Here is a 21,741-nt window from a genome sequence, read left to right as displayed (position 1 = left end):
CTAGGCTTAAGAGGCCTTAGGCCATAGAGTAGAATGTCCTGTAGTATGTAGAATGTAGCGCAAGGAACTTAAGTAGCGTTGATCAAGGAACATTAATTTCTACTGTAATGCCAAATAAAAAAAGACATTTAATCTATGGTTTCATTCGAATGAATAACATGTGTAAAATGTTTCATCTTGTGCTTGAAGCTTACCTAACATAGCATATCATCAAAGACGTATTCTTAGATAGACAATGTTGTAATAACATCTAATTTATTCAAAAGTACCTTTAGCTATATGTGTAAATATCTATTATTAATCTGTGCTGTCCATAGATAATAATGCCATCAGTAAACGTTTGTCTATCGCTTAACTTCAAAAAGCTTGACAAATGACATTGACATTTATTTGACATGTGTAATCGAAGTATTTGTGGCTTGTGCTGTGAGCTTTATGTTTTTTCTCGAATTATTAATTAATGTGCTCTATTCGGCAAAATGTTTATGAGTATTCTTTATAATTGACGTAAATAAATAGTGCTTAAAATATACTGTAATATATTCTTGATCTACTTTTATATGTACATTAAATGAAATAGTGTAAACATGGTTAGGAGTGGGTAAGATTAACGTTTCTTTTATGTTTTGATTCTTGAAATAATGGTAATCGGGTTATCTAATGCTTATGTTCATTGTAGACGAGATCGAGATAGGGATCGTGACCGAAGGCGCTCTCATAGCAGGTCGCCAACTCCTGATCGCAAACGCAGGCGCTCTCGGTCTAGAAGTAGGGACAGAAGTTCAAAATTGTCGAAGAGAAAGCGTAGCCGCAGCAGAGAGAGGGAGTCGAAGCGTGATCGTAGCAGAGATCGCGATAGGGATCGTAAAAGGTAAATTTGTAGATTGCTTTATTACAACATGATTGTTATCATATATGTAATACCAGCTCTAATTCTTAAGGATTGTAGTGCTTCTGCAGACTTGACGAAGTTAGCATTATTATTAAAAGAATTAACTCGGAGGCCTAGTTTGGACTTCTTTAGTATTTTAGTCCAGTACAAATGGTAAATACAAAAAACTAGAATACTAAAGTAGTCTGTACAGCCTCTTCGGGTCCAATATACACCCTACCTTTTAAATTATTATTGGCATAAAAAACACTAGTTGATACTATAATCTGTCTGTGCCAAAGTTCATCCATTTTTGTGATTCACTAACAAACATCTTAATATTTTGTGTAACAATGGAGTGAACAGTCAAGAGCCAGTAATTGTCATTGTTATTGTAAACATTTTGTATATGCATGGATCATCAATAAGATAGTTGTTTTTAATTATTTATAAATTTACTGTAAATTTTATATTTGCAGCGATAAAAGAGATGACAAAAGGAATGGATCAAGTAGCAAATCTAGGAAGAAGACACCAGATAGAGACAGGGATAGGGAAAAAGAGAAAGATAGATCCAAATCAAAAGAAAAAACATTGAAATCTGAAGATTATAATCCAGGGACTGTTGACAAGGTACTCAATATGTCTATGATCAACAATATTTATAAAATACAAAATATGAGCCAAAATTATTTTAAATTTTTTTTTTGATCTATTAATTTCACGTAAATAGCTACATCATAAATACTTGTAAGCTATTCAATATTTTAATATATAATAGAATAATATACAAGCCTAGGGATTTTTCTGCAAAGTTTCTGGAGTAAACTCGACTGGCTGATATAATCTAGAGGAAAGGTTACACCAGAAAACCTACACACAAGAGCCAAGAACTTGGAAAAGTAAAGTAAAAGTGCCCAATAAGGATTGTGTCACTTTTCTATATTAATATTATAGAGGAAAAGTTTGCTTTTGTATGAATTTTCATCTAACTAAGATAAAAGATTTTTAATAGATTTTGAAATTTTATAATCTTATTTATTTTGCAAATATCCAGTCAATCTTTGCTTTTTATGTCTTAATTATTATTTTTGTGTTTTAAATTAGTCAACATTGACCTTATTTACCCAAATGTATCATAAAAATTAATATATTCAAACCTAATCATCATCCATATTTCATTTTGTTATGGTGTACTATAAAGTGTAATTTCATTTGATTCTACTTATAATTATAGGAAGAGGAGCAAAGCAGGTTAGAAGCAGAAATGCAAAAAAGGCGAGACCGCATTGAGCGATGGAGGGCAGAACGAAAACGTAAAGAGATTGAATCTGCTAAGAAAGAGGTGCAAAAGGGAAGCATAGTAACTAACATTCAAGTGCCAGCAGCAAAGAAATGGTCTTTAGAGGATGACTCTGGTGATGAAGGTAAAGGATCACATATTGATTTTCTCTTGAAAAAATTACATAAAAATGTTGTACTTACATTGGTATTAATATAAATTAGTTTCCCTGTGGCTCAATTTTGTTATTTTTATGATAGATAGGTGCTTGACTACAATTACGCCTTATGGAAAGAAGTAATGTGTTCAAGCTTGCTTGCCTATAAGATGCCTTTTCATTCTCGACTAGACAGTATTAAAATTATAAGCATAGGGAAACAGAGACTCCGGAAGAGCATTCCACATTAGCTATAAGTCTCATCTCACGACTCATGAATTTTCTCATATTATAGCTAGAAAATAAATATTTTCCTTGCTGCATTTATTTAAGTCACAGACAGCTGTAGCTGATGTAGATGAATACTTTAACAGGTTGTAAAGTTAATCAACTTTATATTATGTGTATATTATATTCTCATAGTTAGATATATCATATACATGGTGTATTTTTAGGTGAAGATGGTGAAGGTAAAGAAAAAGAGAAACCTGAAGAAAAGAAAGAAGAAGAAGATGAAATAGATCCATTAGATGCATACATGCAAGAAGTGCAGCAAGTAAGCTTAAAAAACAGATATAATAAACTATCAGAAATACAATAACTATCTGAAATATGATATATATAATTTAAATTCCAAATGTTATATTTTGCATCAAATTTTATTGTTGAATTGAATGAAATTGGATTTATTTTTAAATTTATATCTATTACAGTAATTTATGACGAAAAAAAAACAAGATTGAATAAATAGAAAACACTTAAAATATACATTAAAAAAAACTGCTTATAATTGTGACATTTACTCCATTTGTACAACAACATTATTTTGTACTACAATGTAGCAAATAAAAGTGCACTTTATTAGTCATCATCATTATCATATCAGCCGATGGACGTCCACTGCAGGATATGGCCTTTTGTAGGGACTTCCAAACATCACAATACTGAGCCACCTGCATCCAGCGAATCCCTGCGACTCGCTTGATGTCGTCAGTCCACCTGGTGGGGGGTCGGCCAACACTGCGCTTATAGTGCGGGGTCGCCATTCCAGCATTTTGGGACCCCAATGTCATCGGCTCTTCGAACTATGTGCCCCGCCCATTGCCACTTCAGCTTCGCAACTCGTTGAGCTATGTCGGTGACTTTGGTTCTTCTGCGGATCTCCTCATTTCTGATTCGATCACGCAGAGATACTCCTAACATAGCTCGTTCCATCGCCCGCTGTGTGACTCTGAATACTTTATTAGTACTTAGGCAGAATGGAGAGCCGTTGTTCAGTATTGGGTTATTTTTGTAGGAAGTCAGAAAAGTGAACGAATTAGACCAGGCGCGAGGCATCATAAGTGTGCCGTCCACTGGCGGGGGCACCGGCGTTGTGATACTTACTGGCACTGCTAAGAAGAAAGTTACTGAACAGAAAAATAAAGGTAAACTTTTATGTTTATTAAATAACAAGAGCAACTAGTAAGCATGTCAACATCCAATGGTATTAGGGTTGCCATCATTTCTTGAGAAAAATATTAAAAATAAAATACAGTATATTTCAGATTTAGCCACAAAAAAATATAGTATGCTCAAAGAAAATACAGTTTTTTACGAAATAAGCGATAAAACTCGTTTGTTTTTCTAAAAACTATTTATTTACAATCACCTACTACTGTATTTTTCAAGAATTTTCATCTTAAGTAAATAAGATATATTTTATGCTTTTACACATTTTTCAAGCTCATTTTTTGATTGTTAATTTCAAGTTCGGAATTCGTTAAGATAGACAGGTTCGGATTCGATGATAATGTTTATAACATTTAAAGTTCATGAAGTTGTTGAAAATGCAGTATCTTTGGGTACTATTATTACATTCTTCAACGGTATATAGTACGCAAACCCGAAATATAGTACAATACTATATATTATAGTATTGTACTATGGCTGGCAACCCTAAATGACATGCACATCATTGCATAAGGTTTCTAACTAGGCTAGGCATGGCAACTTCTTTTCCCATACAGGTTTGGAGCGAGTCCACAGGGTAAGTGATGACCTGGCAAAAGTAACAATACAAACATAGATAAAATTTAGTCAATAAATTAATCTAGATAATAGCATAATTGTAGAACTTTTATTGTACTTTTAATATAGCTAATTGAACCACAGACATACAAAAATATAAGCCTCCTTCTAACAGAGTTGGGTAAAAAGGCCAAAAATATCTTTTATCTGTTTTCTGTCTATATGTTTATTATTGATAATCAATGAATAATATGTCCATCTATCAGAGAAGTGTATGAGTGTTTGCAATTGAACATTGTAGAACCAACTTCTTCAGCTTTGATATGTACTTACTGGGAGTTATAGAGTGTCTGGTATTGCCACTTGGATTCGACGTATTTCGCGGCAATTACTCATAAATGAAATGGCGTAAAGTAATGTAAGAATTAATGAATTTAAAGTATAATTAATTACTTATGTTATAGGTGAATTAATAGAACAAAACCAGGATGGATTGGAATATTCGTCAGAGGAAGAAACCGAGGACATTAAAGACGCGGCAGCGAACCTCGCTTCGAAACAGAAGAAAGATCTTGCTAAAGTGGACCACGCCAGCTTGATTTACATGCCGTTTAGAAAAGCTTTCTACACAGAGGTATATGATAAGTATTTACAATTATTTACCCTAAACTGGCGGCTCGAGACTGTTGTGCTTGGAATTCCATACAAGAGGCCTATGTCCAGCTGTGAACGTCCATCGGCTGATAATGATGATGATGAAAAATGACCCTTTTCTACTTCTACTTATTCACTCTTTCCTAAATGATAAATATCATTTAGGAAAGAGTGAACAGGCATCTTCTAGGCAAGCACAATACATCTTAGACCTCATCAAGCAAGCCTATACATAACATAACATAACATAAAAAACATAAAAAACATTGATCACTTTAAATAAATTCAACATTTTCATTAATTCACCAACTGACCTAGTAGATTGAATAACAGTTAAAATTTCATTACAATAAATGGTTAGTTATTAGTATTACATAGCCAATTTAAAAATCACTATAATTAACTTTCATATTTATTTAAGTTAAATTGATATACTTGGGCTTGGATTTGTCCTCCGCAAGATAGGGCACCCTTTTTCGGACATATTTTCACCCCTGTGGGAAAACTAAGACTAAGACTAAGACTAAGACTCTATAGGTTTTTCTTTTTTGGTGGGTAGGTCTGAGGTCTCCATATCCCTTCTGTAAGGTCTGACCTCGTAGTAGGCTATTAAAATAGTCTGATAATAACTATGTTTTTGTCTGTATCAGGTAAGCGAGCTATCACGAATGACCCCAGAAGAGGTAGAAGCGTACAGGACCGAGCTAGAAGGCATTCGCGTGAAGGGCAAGGGTTGTCCAAAACCTATCAAATCATGGGCGCATTGTGGGATCAGCAAGAAAGAGCTTGAGATACTGAAGAAGCTTGGCTTTGAGAAACCTACGCCAATCCAGGCGCAAGCCATCCCCGCTATTATGTCAGGAAGGTAAATATTACACATTGGTTATTATAATACATAGACATAGTGCTAGTTGACCCAGGGAATGTGCCATAAAAATTTTCATATAATTTTTTAACTTAAATCGCTCATGCAAAAAAAAATACAAGCGAGCGTTTTCGTATTTTAGCTGAGACAATTTTTTCCAATGTTCCTGTAAAAAATTGATTCCACACTCCACCACAGTAAAAAATTGATGTTTTTCGATTAGTTATAATCACCTGTTAGATCAGTATAAATAAATGAAGCTCTATGTCTACAAAATTTGTCGATTCCTAAGCGCCAAACCAACTACATAACCCTGAAATTCGTGGATCCTGTCTCAAAGTCTATAAGTCAGATTAGAGCCTAGTCTAAAGTTAAAATACAATATAAATGAAAAAAAAACCATAAAAGTAATTTAAAAACTAACTTCAAAGGGAAGAAGATGTTGGCTTGATTTTTTTAAATTACTTACTCAAATGCTAAAAATGCATTCTTTTTTTACAGAGATCTCATTGGTATAGCAAAAACTGGTTCAGGCAAAACTCTGGCCTTCATCCTGCCAATGTTCCGGCATGTCCTGGACCAACAGCCCTTAGAGGACACTGACGGACCAATATCTCTTATAATGACACCAACAAGAGAGTTGTGTATGCAGATCGGGAAGGATATCAAGAAGTTTGCCAAATCGCTAGGATTGCGCGTTGTTTGCGTTTATGGAGGCACTGGGATATCAGAACAGGTATGTCTAATTGTTTCCTATTTTATGTTCAGGTCTGAAGAGCTGGCTCTTACTTTAAAACTCCATTATTTAAACTGTTCCAATGGCAGGACTATGTTGATAACGATCAATTAGGTAACAATCACTATTCTATGATAATCATGGGACTGGTTTTAACCATGGTAGTTACTGCCTTAGCCAACCCTGACAAGGCCCAGTCCAATAAAAATCATCCCTTAATATGCTCTCGACGCTTAGAGGCGTAACTCCAGGGGTGAGAATTTCTTGAAGGAAAGAGTAAAAACTAAAACTCAATCCTTAAGGTTGAATTTGCTCTGAATTTGGAATTTTATTGAATATTCGATCATATTTAAAGACCTTTAGGTATAATTTTCTTAACCAATAATTAAAACTGTCAAAGCAAAATTGGCCAGTTTTTAAGTGAATTTTTCTACATGATTGTGCATCCTTTTATTATAAGAGGTCATCATCATCGTGTTACCTTTATCCCACTTAAGTGGGGTAGGAAAAATATGTCAATCTTTTGCATTCGTCTCTGTTACTCGTCAACTCATCATCCACTCCTTTTACACACATGTCCTCTTTAACACAATCCAACCATCTCTCCTTTTGCCTTCCACTTCTTTTACACACATGTCCTCTTTAACACAATCCAACCATCTCTTCGTTTTGCCTTCCTCTCCTCTTATGTCCTTCCACTTGCACCGTAGAGGTCAATGGATACATAATATATTTCGTCATAGATAGCGGAGCTGAAGCGCGGCGCCGAGATGATAGTGTGTACGCCTGGTCGCATGATCGACATGCTGGCCGCCAACTCGGGCCGCGTCACCAACCTGCGCCGTGTCACCTACATCGTGCTGGACGAAGCCGACCGCATGTTCGACATGGGCTTTGAGCCGCAGGTCAGCGGTGAACCTACTATTCAATAGTTCTGCATAATCCTTTCTCAACGGACATCTATTAACTCTAAACTACCTCACTGCCTTTTATCTTTATACGTCTAGCGGTTCTCGATATTTCAGTGACTTTTATATATTTAGATATCAATGAACTGTATAGGATTGAATCCCTACTTGGTGGACCAACGACATTGAACCGAACTGCAGGCCCATTATGTATCTCGGTGTACCGTTCAAATTTTAAAAAAATAACCTTAAATGCACCATTTTTCATTAAGTGGTACCGTTATTTTGTTTCTATGATCATCTCACATGATTTTTTATTGTGTCATTTCGTTGAAAACACAATGTTAGATGATTGCAAAATACGATGAAAAACGATATAGTTACAGATTACTTGAATCGTAAACCGAGTTACATAATAACGTTAAATGTGTAACGTTTTGTTTAATTAGGTGATGAAGATAATCGACAACGTGCGACCCGACCGACAAACCGTGATGTTCAGTGCTACCTTCCCGCGGCAGATGGAAGCGCTCGCGAGGCGAATTCTGCAGAAACCTATTGAAGTTCAGGTACACCATAGACAAAGACCTGTTTGTTTTTTTGTGCGTGGAGGAAAAGTCCCCATGGACATCGGCCGACTTAGGTGTGACTTGCACAGAACTAAACAACCTCCCGTAGAATCCTTGGTCAGCACGGCACATAACCATAAACATCTGAAGCAATAATAAATACTAGACTACGTTTTTCCTTCTACAATGTAGGCTCCAAATCCTCTCTCTTATAAAGGGCCTTGATAAGGAAACCTTTTATTGTATATGAATGGTCCACCACAAGGAAGTGGGTCATAGGCTAATAGACGAAACCTCCATTAAAATTGGATATTAAGGAAATTCCAACCTAAAAAACAAATATTTTCACTAGCTTCGCTTATTCTTTCCTACTCCTAAACCCCAACAAACATTTCAAGACCAAGATAAGATAAATCCGTTCAGCTTTTCTCGAGTTTCTCGAGTTGACTAACTAACAGCATTTCATTTCTATATATTTATATATAAGGTTCTTTACTCCTTGAAAAAAAAAATACTTTGTGGTCCAAAAATATATTTATTTGAATTTTGCTAACTTTAAGTTTTAAGTTTGAGCAAGTTTACTTAGTTTATACTACTAGTTTTTAGCTAACTAGGTACTAACTTTTTAGTTCAAAGATGATTCAAATTAGTACAATATTTTATTGTAGGTGGGTGGCCGCAGCGTAGTGTGCAAGGAAGTAGAACAACACGTGGCCATATTAGAAGATGACGCGAAGTTCTTTAAGCTTCTAGAACTGTTGGGGCTGTACAGTCAGATGGGCAGTATCATTGTCTTTGTTGACAAACAGGAAAACGCTGACAGCCTCCTCAAGGATCTGATGAAGGCGTCGTATTCTTGCATGAGTTTACATGGGGGTAAGTCGTTATTGTTTTGAAGTACATAATTAGTTAATTGGAAAGCGATATTCTAAACAAATTACATAAACGAGTCATCGAAAGCGACATCTATAGGCAAATCACATAACTAAGTACTGGAAAGCGACATCTATGGGCAAACTACGCGACTGAGCCGTCGGAAGCGACATCTATAGCCATTTTATGTAACTTAATCGTCCAAAAGTGACATCTATAGGTAAACTACAGAAGTGAGTCGTCGAATGCGTCTTCTACAAGCAAACTACATAACTGAGTCGCCGAAAGCGACATCTAGAGGCAAACTATACAACTGAGTCGTCGAAAGCGTCATCTATAGGCAAACTATGTAACTTAGTCGCCGAAAGCGACATAGTAGATGGGCAAATTACATAACTTAGTCATCAAAAGCAATATGTGCTTATTAATATTAGATTATTTATTAGGCTGATTACATTTACACTCTTATTTTAATATGCTGTGATTTACATATCTGTATTGTATTTTTACATAGATATTTTAGAGACGGAAATATAGAAAACCTTACTAAAACTGATCAATTTTTATTTCAGCTTCTGTTCGTGTACAGAGGGGACATATTTGCGTGACATTTATAAAATTTGTGAAAGTGTGTACTGCCTCCATAAAAAAATTTTGCGAAATTAAATTTAATTATTAGTTTTAAATAACTTATTTTGCCATAACTTCGTGAAACTATTTTGTGATTATTTACATTGGTTTCAAACGACTGTCAAGAAGAATGCAAATAGCAATAATTAGAAATATATTATTTCTTTTAATTTTTAAAAAGTCCTACCGACTGCGCCAATTTTAAAGATAGGAAACAAAATATTTTATTTAATAATAATATTAATCGTTTATTCTCTATAAAACTGTAACATAATAGGGAAAAATAGCTTAACATTATAATTCATGGATGAGTAACAGGTATCTAAACTAAGAAAGAACTTGTATTATAGACACCTGTGCTCTTCCCTGCAAAGAGTATATTAAAAATAAATGATTACTGAAAAGAATGTCATTCCTTATTTCTGTTTTAATTATAAAAGGAGGCAGTATACCAAATCAATACTGTGTTAAAAGAGACGAATATATTAATAGTGGCCTGTTACAGGTATTGATCAATTCGACAGGGACTCGACGATCGTTGACTTCAAGTCTGGCAAGGTGAAGCTGTTGGTAGCCACCAGCGTCGCGGCGCGCGGGCTCGACGTCAAACAGTTGGTGCTGGTCGTCAACTACGACTGTCCCAATCACTACGAGGATTACGTGCACAGGTTAGTGTGGACAGAGATTACTGAGGAAAGGTAATGTAGCATAGACTAATGAAAAATATTTGGTGACTGAGCAGTACAAACTTTTTACCTTTATCTCAAAGAAAACAAGGAGGAAGTTTTCACCCTCCTTGTTTTCTTTAGACCATACGATTGAAGTGGAACTTCTTTCTAATATAAAAAACAAAGCGCCATCTATGAGCCTCAGGCATAACTGCATCGCAACAGGTTCTTGAAGCGTACAAAAAGGGATTGTTTCAAAGTTCTCTTAGAACACCATCTACTGGTAGTTTAAAATAACAAACACTGTTTCACTATGCCTGTAGATGGCAGCACGCATCTTAGAAGCCTCACTTTTAGTTGTCTGAGATTAGGGCAGCAGAGCCATACTTTTGCTGTTAATCTTGCCTATGTCTTTGTACTTTTTAACCGACTTCCAAAAAGGAGGAGGTTCTACGTACGGTTGTAAGTATGTTTTTTTTTATGTATGTCCAGCGATATTTCCGTCATTTATGGACCGATTTTGAAAATTCTTTTTTTGAAGGGTTTACTTCCAGGGTGGTCCCATTCTTTTCATGTCAGGATCTGATGATGACATCGTGGAGAAATCGAGGGGTGATACATTTAGAGCGGGTTTCACTTGGTCAGTCCAGCGCAATGAATGGTAAATATCAATGAAATTGTGAAACTGTCGTTGTATACAGATGCGGGCGGACCGGGCGCGCCGGCAACAAGGGCTACGCGTGGACGTTCCTGACGCCGGAGCAGGGCCGCTACGCGGGCGACGTGCTGCGCGCGTTCGAGCTGGCGGGCACGCCGCCGCCGCCCGAGCTGCGCCAGCTGTGGGACACCTACAAGGAGGCGCAGGAGAAGGACGGCAAGAAGGTGCACACGGGTGGCGGCTTCAGTGGGAAAGGTGAGCAACAATCTTCCTTACGCTGTAGCAGGTCTGCCACGCTGTGCGAGCTGTGTCAGATGTGGGACACGTACGAGGAGGCGCAGGAGAAAGACGGCAAGAAGGTGCACACGGGCGGCGGCTTCAGTGGAAAAGGTGAGCAACAATCTTTCTTACGCTGTAGCAGGACTGCCACGCTGTGCGAGCTGTGTCAGATGTGGGACACGTGCTAAGAGGTGCAGGAGAAGGACGGCAAGAAGATTCACACAGGCGGCGGATTCAGTGGGAAAAGAGATGGTCCATTTCAGGTCCACTCTTGTACCCCATATCATTAAAATTTAAAAAATACAAGTATTTTAGTGATTTATTAAAGTGAATAAATGTAACTAAATAAAAAGAAATAAATAAAATTAAAACCCAAGTTTTTGAGTAATATCAAGATGGAGCCCTTAAAGCAACTATGACATGACAATTGACAGCAAACGTCAAATCGATTACTGCATTGAAAACGTCATCAATCCGCCATTATTACCCGTATTAGTGTTGCATTTCTTGGGAGATAATGAATATTATTTCGAAATAATTAAAATAAATTCGTAGATTTGTGTAATCAAAAATAGTTAAAAAAAAATATTTCCTTTTATTTCCGCTAGGGTTCATTGACTGGACTTGAGCTCCATACAATTTTGGACCATCTTCTTTGATAAGCGATTCTACAAGTATGTACTTCGTTCAGTGGATTGCCTAAGCATTTTCTAAGCAAGTTGTAAAACTTTATTACGCACACTGCCAAGACCATCTTAGAAGTAGGCGTAAGTTTGTGAATGTGTTACGAAGAATGTAGTCGACAAGCGCCACCTGTAGTACCACCACAAAACTACGACACAAACCCAACGCTGAATTCGTTTAGTCTATCTATACATATATAACAGCATACTTACTGTGAAGTTACTAGTAGAAGCATATGGAGTAAAGCAATTTCGATACGTGAGATGGCGCTACTAACCGCTACTTTTTTTTAAAGTTGCTCAATCCCTTCTCTCTTCTCGTAACCTATGTTTTGTTCCTTTTATTGAAAATGCTGATTCATGTCCAAAATCACAACTATCTACAACAATCGTCTATAGATCGGTGCATCTATGAAACTCACAAAAATTCATTGTTTTTAACATTAGCATGAACACACATAAATAATAAAAAAAGAAACTGTCTTTTGTTACTGTTTTTTTTTTAATTTTTAATATTTTTTAGGTTATATATTATCTGTTGACCATGGTGAATGTCTATGCCTTAGGGTTCAAGTTCGACGAATCAGAAGCGCAGGCGGCCACGGAGCGCAAGAAGTACCAGAAGGCGGCGCTGGGGCTGCAGGACTCCGACGACGAGGACGTGGAGGGCGACCTCGACCAGCAAATAGAGACCATGCTCGCCGCTAAGAAGATCGTGAAGGAAATTAAGGTATTTTCAATGAGCATCCATTGTGCCAAATGCCAAAAATTGTGGTACTATCGCTCCGTATTGTTTTCGTTACAATTATTCAATGTTATCATAAATTACGCCGTAATAGCCCAGTGGATATGACCTCTGCCTCCGATTCCGGAGGGTGTGGGTTCGAATCCGGTCCCGGGCATGCCTCCACCTCCATCTTTTCAGTTGTGTGCATTTAAAAAAAATAAATATCACGTGTATCAAACCGTAAAGGAAAACATCGTGAGGAAACCTGCATACCAAAGAATTTTCTTAATTCTCTGCGTGTGTGAAGTCTGCCAATCCGCATTGGGCCAGCGTGGTGGACTAAGGCCTAATCCCTCATTCTGAGAGGAGACTTAAGCTCAGCAGTGAGCCGAATATGGGTTGATAACGACGGTACTTTATAACACTTATTATTATTATTAAATAAAATAGAAAAAAAGATAGTAAACAAGTATGTGCAAAGGCGGTCTTATTGCATATAACTATATCTACCAGACAACCTTTGGATAAAGGAATTAATGTATTAAAATTATAATGCAAAATAAAAATATAAAGACAAAACAAAATAACTATGATAATTAATATTTATTTATTTATTTATTATTTATAGTCGTGAAATATGCCCAGAAAAACATTACAGTTTCCCAATTCGTTTCTCGAGCAATCAGAAATATAATTACAACAATAAATCTAAAATTACAAAATGAATATTAAACAATCAAAATAATTTGAAAATAATAAATTCAATTATTTATTTATTTATAACAGCCTGGTGTCGCCAACGCCGGACCCCCTGCGGGTGCTGGCGCGGCGGGCACGGACGGCAAACTGGAGCTGGCTAAGAGACTCGCCTCGCGCATCAACCTCGCCAAGGGGCTGGGCGTCGAGCAGAAGGGAGCCACGCAGCAAGCCGCTGAAGCCATCCTCAAGGGGGCCCCCTCCGCGCATACTCTTATTACGGTGAGTCCTCGACCTCGCAAGACAGTTCATCACACATCAAATATCCTCCCATCCTTTTGAAGTACAGTGTAAACTTTATATAACGTCACTAAAGGGACTGTACATTTTATAGCGTTATAGAGAATGGTTGTAATACAGAAAGAAGAAAAATGTATGAGTATAACTTTTTAGTCAATACACAGTGATTTTCTTTTACTTGCTATGTTTACTGTTTGAAAGTTTGTAAACAACCACGAATGTAACGTAGTAAGTCCATAAGTGCAGTCCCAATTTGTATACAAAAGAACATAGATAGCTGCGCGTTTTTAACTAATTTTGGCAACTTACTTTGGTACTTTTTATTACTTAATTGTCGTTATAGAGAGTGGGTGTAACGCTATATAGAGTGTATCATTCTATGAAGAGCAAGCTAAGCAAATCAAAGCCATGTGATATCGACGCTTTAGCGAGTTTGCCGTTAAATCGAGTGACGTCAATATTACCAATATTAGTGTCTCTCAATGTTTATGACGTAATCCTCAAGGATGGGCCCTCCGCGCATACTCTCATTACGGTAAGTTCTCAATCTCGAAAAAGGCTCGAGTCGAGCAACTGTGGGGTCGTCTTCTCTCGAGTGTCAGGGACAGGTACGAGCTTCGAGACTATGCCCTTCTTGCATAATACGCGGGGGATTTATTCCAGACTCTTTCTGGGCTGATCTGAGTCTAGATAAATTTGTGAAATGGTGGTAAACAAAAAAATAAACCTTGTCTGAGTTTGTTGTGGGCTCTTCTCGCGCTTTCTCTCAACAACTCTTTCTCGCAACAGACTGCCGAAGCAGTTCTAAAGAAGGTTCTTTCCGCTCATACTCTTGGTACGGAGAGTCCGCGACCTCGCACGATGCTCACGTCTAGTACAAAAGCGAAACGCAATGTAATTCAAGATTTTTCGAAATTCTACTCCTGAATGGTTAAAATAGGGTTGTAGTTGTTTCATGTTTTGTAAAAATATTAGTAGACTATTTATTTATCATAACACATCGTCGTTATCAACCCATATACGGCTCACTGCTGAGCTCGAGTCTCCTCTCAGAATGAGAGGGGTTAGGCCAATAGTCCACCACGCTGGCCCAATGCGGATTGGCAGACTTCACACACGCAGAGAATTAAGAAATTCTCTGGTGTGCAGGTTTCCTCACGATGTTTTCCTTCACCGTTTGAGACACGTGATATTTAATTTCATAAAATGCACACACCTGAAAAGTTGGAGGTGCATGCCCCGGACCGGATTTGAACCCACACCCTCCGAAATCGGAGGCAGAGGTCATATCCACTGGACTATCACGGCTCGGCCTAAACATAACACATGCCAAAATATAAGTAGAAGGGGATGAAATAGAGGTTGAAATAAAAGCTTACATCGATTTTCACGCGGACGCATTCGCGGCCGTGCGCTAGTCGTTAATAATACTAAGATATACTAACATACTCGTACACAACATATAAGGTGTTGTAAATTTTACGTTTATTTACACAAGTCACGAGCTCTGTTGTCACAACGTCATATGATGTTTAGCGAATTACAATAGAAATTAGCGTTGACATTGTGAAAATTGAAATGTGTATCACAATACATTATGCGGCAATGTGCCTTGTGACTGTCCGACCACACAAATTTAACTTGTACATACGTTTTTGTTAACATATTATTGTATACTGCTAAAGCGTTTACATGATTTTTTTTTTAAATTAACAAGATTAAAGTGATTTATAGTATAAAGCAGAAATTTCACGTCAACTTATTTTTAGGGTATCTCAAAAAGAAAAATGGAAACCTTATAAAGATCACTTTATTTTTTACACTGTGTATGTCTGTCTTTCTGTCCAGAAATAAACGGACAGTTTATTTCGCGAATGTGTGGACGTATCAAGTTTAAATTTGAAATGTATATATTTATATTCAGGTCTACAATCCCATGAAGTTGTGGAAAAAATAAACTTCTAGGTTTACGTAAAAAAAATACGGCAGTTTATTTAACCATATTTTGACACTCAAGTAAATCGAAAACTCATAGGGTACTTCCCGTTAATCTAAAACTATGAAATATGGCAAGGAACATCATAGCAGTACAAGAAAAAAATATCAAACTGTACATTTGTAATTAAATCTCAAAAAACAGCGGGTCTTAAATTACGGAAAAGTTCGGCAAAAATTGAAATTTAATTCCTGAATTATTTGTAATGATCTTACGTACGATAACCTCAGTGGGCGACTCGTACTTGTACGGTTTTTGAATGACAAGACGTTATCGAGTCACCTGATTTTATGTGACGTAAATAGTTGTGGTCAGAACCAACGACTATCACCAGACTACATCCTGAGCATATTTAGAAACTATTGCGTTACCAGACTTGGCCTGGGAAGACCTCTTTGCCTGTTAAAGCGCTGGTGTTTTGGCTTCTTTGGCCTACCACCAACGCCCCTGTCTATATTGCTATATAGTCCCTGTCTATATAGCTGTTTTGTTCCTTTTGTCCTTCTTTTTGATCTTTATTATTGTCTTCGACTACTACTTGTTTGGAAGGTAAAATTTACTGTCAAAATTAAACTATAAACACATTTTTACAGGCCAAAACAGTAGCGGAACAGCTAGCGGCGAAACTGAACACGCGTCTGAACTACCAGCCGCGCGACGAGAGCGCGTCCGAGCCGGCCGAGGAGGTGTTCCGGAAGTACGAGACCGAGCTGGAGATCAACGACTTCCCGCAGCAGGCGCGTTGGCGGGTCACGAGCAAGGTCAGTAGAGCGACCCTTTGTGTCGAAGGTGAAGGTGTAGACCTCGCCTTCGGATTCGGAGGTTAACGGAGACGGAGAGCAAAAAAAAATTGATAAATCTTTATCTCAAATAGGTAAATTCATTCACATCAGGTATATCGGCCGAATGCATGCCATGTTTGATCCACTGTCTCTAAAACAATTCAATTGCTTGTTCTTGACGTTTTTAACTGACTTAAAAAAAAGAAGGTGGTTTTAAAACAATTTGATTTTAGTGATTTCGTGTGCAATCACTATCCAAGCTCAAAAGTGATATGTTAAAACTTGGCTCCGACCAAAATATTTCCGAGGTTTAATGTTAATGACAGTTTTAAAAATTACGACGTGAATAAACTTCCGTTATAACTCCGCTAAAATTTTGGGGAGGCGAAGGCAGAAGCGCACGTGCGATTACTTGCGGAACTACCTCAGCTACGGAGGTGAACGACCGAGAACGCTTCCCAGGCAACACAAACACAAGCTACAAACTACACAGCATCTTCGCCGGCGAAGAGGAGGTTCTCCAATGTCTGACGTCACCCGAACGTGGGGTTTGTAACTCACGATCTCGGGGGCGCCCGGACTGATACACTCAGGTCAAAGCACCCTTCCAGGCCCTCTAACCCGAGGGCTGAGTCTCAGACAAACTCACAAATTTCTAATAGTAAAATGATTGACACTTACAAATAATGTGGCATTCTAGTGGTAAAATAATTGTCGAAATCATTTCAGTAGATCCAGAGATTGTCCCCTACAACACCACATACTTTGCCTCTTCTATAATATTACTAGTAAATATTGATAGAAATTCAGGGATTATGTATATTATGGTTGATTTGTGCTGATATTTCGTGATTGACTTTGACGCATTGAAGTGTTGTGCAACACTCGTCGGGTTTATCTTGATACTTTTGCCAAGTGTATAATCCGATCTCACTTACAGCGTCACTTATACTCCACCAGAAGTTGAGATAAATCGTTTCCTAGAGCTGATAACGTCTATTTAAAATATGATGTTATAAATATAGTAATCTTCTCCACAGCTTTGGCGGCATCTTTTTATATAACTGTTTAAATAAATTTAACAAACATTGGACATGACCTTGCAACAGCATTCAAATGATTTATACACATAAATTAAAAGAGATACGTATTATACCTGGACGGTTGACAGTCTGGACCCTTAAATCCTACTACCTCTCAAAGTCACAAAGTTGTAAGCAACTATAAATTAAGTCCAACTTAATTTATAGTTGCTTACATCTTATCTATGGTAAAAGCATGAGCTGACAAACTTTCAGTTTCAATCTAATAGCTTGTGAAATAATAAGCGTCTTTAAATTGCCCTTTAGCATTAACAATCCATATTAGGTTCATTATTGAGCTCGAGTCTCCTCGCAGAATGAGAGGGGTCAGGATAATAATCCACCACGCTGGCCCAATGCGGATTTACAGACTGACATACATAGAGAATTAAGAAAATTCTCAGGTATGCCGGTTTCCTCACGATGTTTTTCCTTCACCGTTATATTTAGAAAATATATTTTCTTAAAATGTGTTTTTCTTAAAATCACATGAGTGATCTTGTTTACGGTGCATGCCCCGGACTGGATTCGAACCTAAGGTCATATTTACTGGGCTATCACGGCTCATAATATGCCCTTACCTTTAGAAATTCAACATGGATACAGTTGATAAGTGTGCAATCTAACAGAATATTTTGTTTTCAACTGACAATCTATTTTAAACATTATCTTGAAACCGTTGAAAAGTCTAAGAATATACTCGTATGTTAGCTTGGATATCTTATCTTGAGTGTTTTGGATCCACGTTTAAGAGACAATGTCTTTTATAAATAGCTGCTCGTATGATCTTTATTGTACCTACTCGTACTTATGCATTTTTTCAAATATGTACCTATATTTTGTACCTGATATTAAAAGATCGAATAAATTGAATTGTGGTATTGTAAGGGTAATCTCTGGATCTTCTCAACCGATTTTGAAAATTCTTTTATCACTAGAAAGCCACGTTATTTGCGAGTGTCGTAGGCTATATTTTATCCCCGTATTCTCACGGGAACGGGAATTACGCGAATGAAACCGTGGGAGGTGGCTAATTTATAACATTTTGATTACGCGTCACAGCGTCAGCCAAATCAGTAAACAATATCAGTCTAGGTATAAACACTTAAAAAGTGTGAAAACAAATTAAATGCATTAATTGAACTTGCAATTTTTGTTATGATGTGTAAATAAAGTTGTGTAATAAAACATTTCGATTGTTTCCAAAACAGATTTAGTTTATACTAGTGGATCCGGCCAAGCGTCGCTTTGACTTATGTACATACACTTGTTCCTTACCCTACCCCTAATCTACTCCTACCGTACCCCTAAATAAACGATGTTTTAGGTAAATTTTTACACCTTCTTCATTATTGGAGTTTTATGAAGAATCTAATATAGCCTCTATACTTAAAGATAGTGTAGCATCCCAACAGTGAAAGAATTTTTCAAATCGATCAGTAGTTTCGGAGCCTATTTAATGCATACAAACAAACAAACAATCAATGCTTTCCTCTTGATAATATTAGTATAGAAGTATAGATTACAACGGTTGTCATAACAAACAAATTAGGTAATTAAATGCAAAATAGAAATATATAATTTGTTGTTGTGATGCTTTACAAAATTATTTATATGGTTATGACTTTTCAATTAAATTTTGTTTACAATAACAGCAGTTGGCATGCAATGTTATTTACAAACAAAAGTAAGAGATTTTATTGCATTTTCCAAGTCCACAACCTCATTGCGTATATTAACTTTGGCCTATGATCGACCTCCTTTAGCGATAACCCCTTGCAATTACTTATGCATCTCCCTATTTCATCACCTCAGTGCATGATCGCTTCTCATACAGATCAGTCAAAATGTTACTCAAACTGGCATTGATTGGTGCTTTTGTATTTTTCTGTGTGAAGCTTTTGAATCGACGGAGGTGTTGGTATTGTAATTAATTTGGACAGGTAATTCACAATAATAATCCATTTTGATCATTATCTTGTCTTTCTTGTCATAATCAAAATACTCAAATTATTTTTAATTCTTAAATATTTTTGTCATGTTACGTTTAACGGTTTTCTTCTATTTACTTATGTTTAATATATCCTCTTTTTATTAAATTTTCATCAAAATTCACAAAAGTTTTTGAGTAACACACATTCTCCCAAACTTATTAGTTTAATAACTCCTCTTTACCATCATGGATTTTTGTTTTAAGGCTTCGCGAATCATCAATCATCGCGAAAATTTGTATACAATTTGCCAATATATTTTTTTTCTATATTCTCAATCATAAAACGTATACGAACTATATAAACTATATGGAGTTATGCATATACATTATACTCCTAAACTACATACTTTAATTAATTCAAGTCCGGTTGAACTTTTTTTGTTTTGAAAATTTCTCCTTCCCCTACAAATAGCCCCCCTTCCCCTACAATATTTGGATTATTATTATTGTATAGTGGCTGAGATGTCAAATAGATGTATCTTTTTGGTAAAGTGTACACTGTACAGAAAATTGTTTACCAGTTTACAGACACAAAGATGGTGTAGAAACCTAAGGAAAACACTCTAACGAAAGGAGTCTTCAGTTTCCACACAAAAGCGCTTGCTACATCAAAAGCCAAAAATCCCTGGAATAAATTGACTATAATTCCAATCCAAAGCAGCATCAAACCCCATTTGTGGCACTTACCCAAGTCATTTCTGATAACAGGAGTATAGTCTAAGACACTTCTGTATAACAGAAAGTTTGTTACAGTGCGCGCTAGATAAGTCTGCAAGCGACTGGCGGCTCAATTATGTTGCCAGCATTAGTGATCTCTTTTACCCGGCAAGAGATAGATAGAGATAGACGACAAAATTCTAGTTCTTAATTTAGGTGATTTCATCGAGTTTTCTTTTACAGGAGGCGCTAGCGTTGATCAGCGAGTATTCGGAAGCGGGCATCACAGTACGAGGTACGTATGTACAACCGGGTAAGGCTCCTCCTGAGGGCGAACGGAAGCTGTACCTAGCCATCGAGAGCTCCCAAGAGCTGGCGGTCGCCAAAGCCAAGTCTGAGATCACGCGGCTCATCAAGGAGGAACTCCTCAAACTGCAGACCTCGGCGCATCACGTGATCAACAAAGCTAGATATAAGGTCCTCTAATATTCTATGGGAATTATAGTACGTTTCTTCTAGTTCGTTTGTTTTATTTTCGTTCTACCCACACAACAATTAGCAGTTACCCGGTCCACACAGTCCATTTGTGCAGTTCATCGAATGTCATGTTCATAGTGTGAAAAAGTCTGCGCTAATTTTCGTATACACATTCGTTAAAACTGCCCAAATAGACTGCGTAGTCCGTTGGTGCAGTTTTATTGTGGACTTAGATGAATATAATCCAAAAGCAAAAAATATATAACAAGTCAAACTTTAAGTAGTTTTAGTTAGTAACAACCCACTGGAATGCGTAGGTAGTATAATCCCGATGCGATGAGAGTATGTTTTTTTACCGACTTTCAAAAAGGATGAGATTCTACGTTCAGCTCGTGCGCAACCATGCCTCCTGTTTAGACCGGACACGAAGTTTGCCGCAAATAACCCTTTATCAAGTAGTTGGACGAAATACGAAATATGGATGTACCAGGGTGGTCGGAGAGAAAAAAGAAAATATTGCAACATGATATAATATAGAAAAAACTTTTTATCTACCATAAAGTTACGTTTGATTATAAATTGATACTCTAATACCTATCCTATATTTTGTCACCTTCTTCTTCTTTCTTGTCTATGGCACTTCTCACCTGCCAAATACTGACAAAAGTCATCATATTTTGATGTATGTAAATTAAAGATTGATTCTTAGCGTAATACAAAACAAAATTTTAAGAAATTTATTAAATTCAACTTATTATGTAGAAACTTAGATACATAGGTGTCAAAGTGTAGAAATTTTAAAAAATGATCCCTGTGGATTTACTGTCCCGTACAGTCTGAAAATGCAGTTGAAGTGTCATATTAGTTTTGGTGTGATGAAAAATTTAAAACTTGTATGATTTTCTTTTCTAAGTTTACATAAATATTTTGTATAAACGAACTGTGACTAAATTTAATGGCATTTTCATATTATTACAACAACCTTATAACCTTATTTAACATATACTTGATACTTCAACCTGTTTCCTAAATCCTCATAAGTCCTTGCTACCTCCCCTGTTTTCGTCACGCCACAAGAGTTATTTTCAAATAACTCTTTAGATCTCTCTTTTTCTCAATTAAAGAAAATGTCAATAGTCAACGTGGTATGTATTGCTGTTGTCGTGTATGTCTGTCTGGAGCTGTACA

The 21,741-nt window shown here is 36.8% G+C and overlaps 1 protein-coding gene across 1 annotated transcript; it reads left to right on the top strand.

The window, feature by feature from the left end:
• Positions 1 to 392: 392 nt before the first annotated feature.
• Positions 393 to 20,594, top strand: LOC112045235 (probable ATP-dependent RNA helicase DDX46). The gene is made up of 18 exons (XM_024081340.2): positions 393 to 601; positions 680 to 871; positions 1,351 to 1,504; positions 2,109 to 2,298; positions 2,766 to 2,866; positions 3,608 to 3,737; positions 4,785 to 4,954; positions 5,625 to 5,839; positions 6,341 to 6,575; positions 7,319 to 7,480; positions 7,933 to 8,052; positions 8,721 to 8,928; positions 10,061 to 10,223; positions 10,925 to 11,136; positions 12,410 to 12,573; positions 13,357 to 13,548; positions 16,156 to 16,323; positions 20,320 to 20,594. The coding sequence occupies exons 1-18, from the start codon at positions 588 to 590 to the stop codon at positions 20,560 to 20,562; spliced, it is 3,033 nt and encodes a 1,010-aa protein (XP_023937108.2). The 5' UTR covers positions 393 to 587; the 3' UTR covers positions 20,563 to 20,594.
• Positions 20,595 to 21,741: the final 1,147 nt, after the last annotated feature.

The sequence above is a fragment of the Bicyclus anynana genome, chromosome 19, assembly GCF_947172395.1.
Source record: "Bicyclus anynana chromosome 19, ilBicAnyn1.1, whole genome shotgun sequence".
Classification (NCBI taxonomy): Eukaryota; Metazoa; Arthropoda; class Insecta; order Lepidoptera; family Nymphalidae; genus Bicyclus; species Bicyclus anynana.
Note: the sequence above shows the minus strand (reverse complement) of the source record. Positions and strands in the feature narration are given on the sequence as shown.

What these genes read in the sequence shown, in the direction of transcription:
- LOC112045235 (XM_024081340.2), top strand. An exon ending in ATCCAGGGACTGTTGACAAG is followed by an intron (nt 1,505 to 2,108) that starts GTACTCAATATG and finishes TTATAATTATAG; the next exon opens with GAAGAGGAGCAAAGCAGGTT. An exon ending in TTGCATGAGTTTACATGGGG is followed by an intron (nt 8,929 to 10,060) that starts GTAAGTCGTTAT and finishes GGCCTGTTACAG; the next exon opens with GTATTGATCAATTCGACAGG.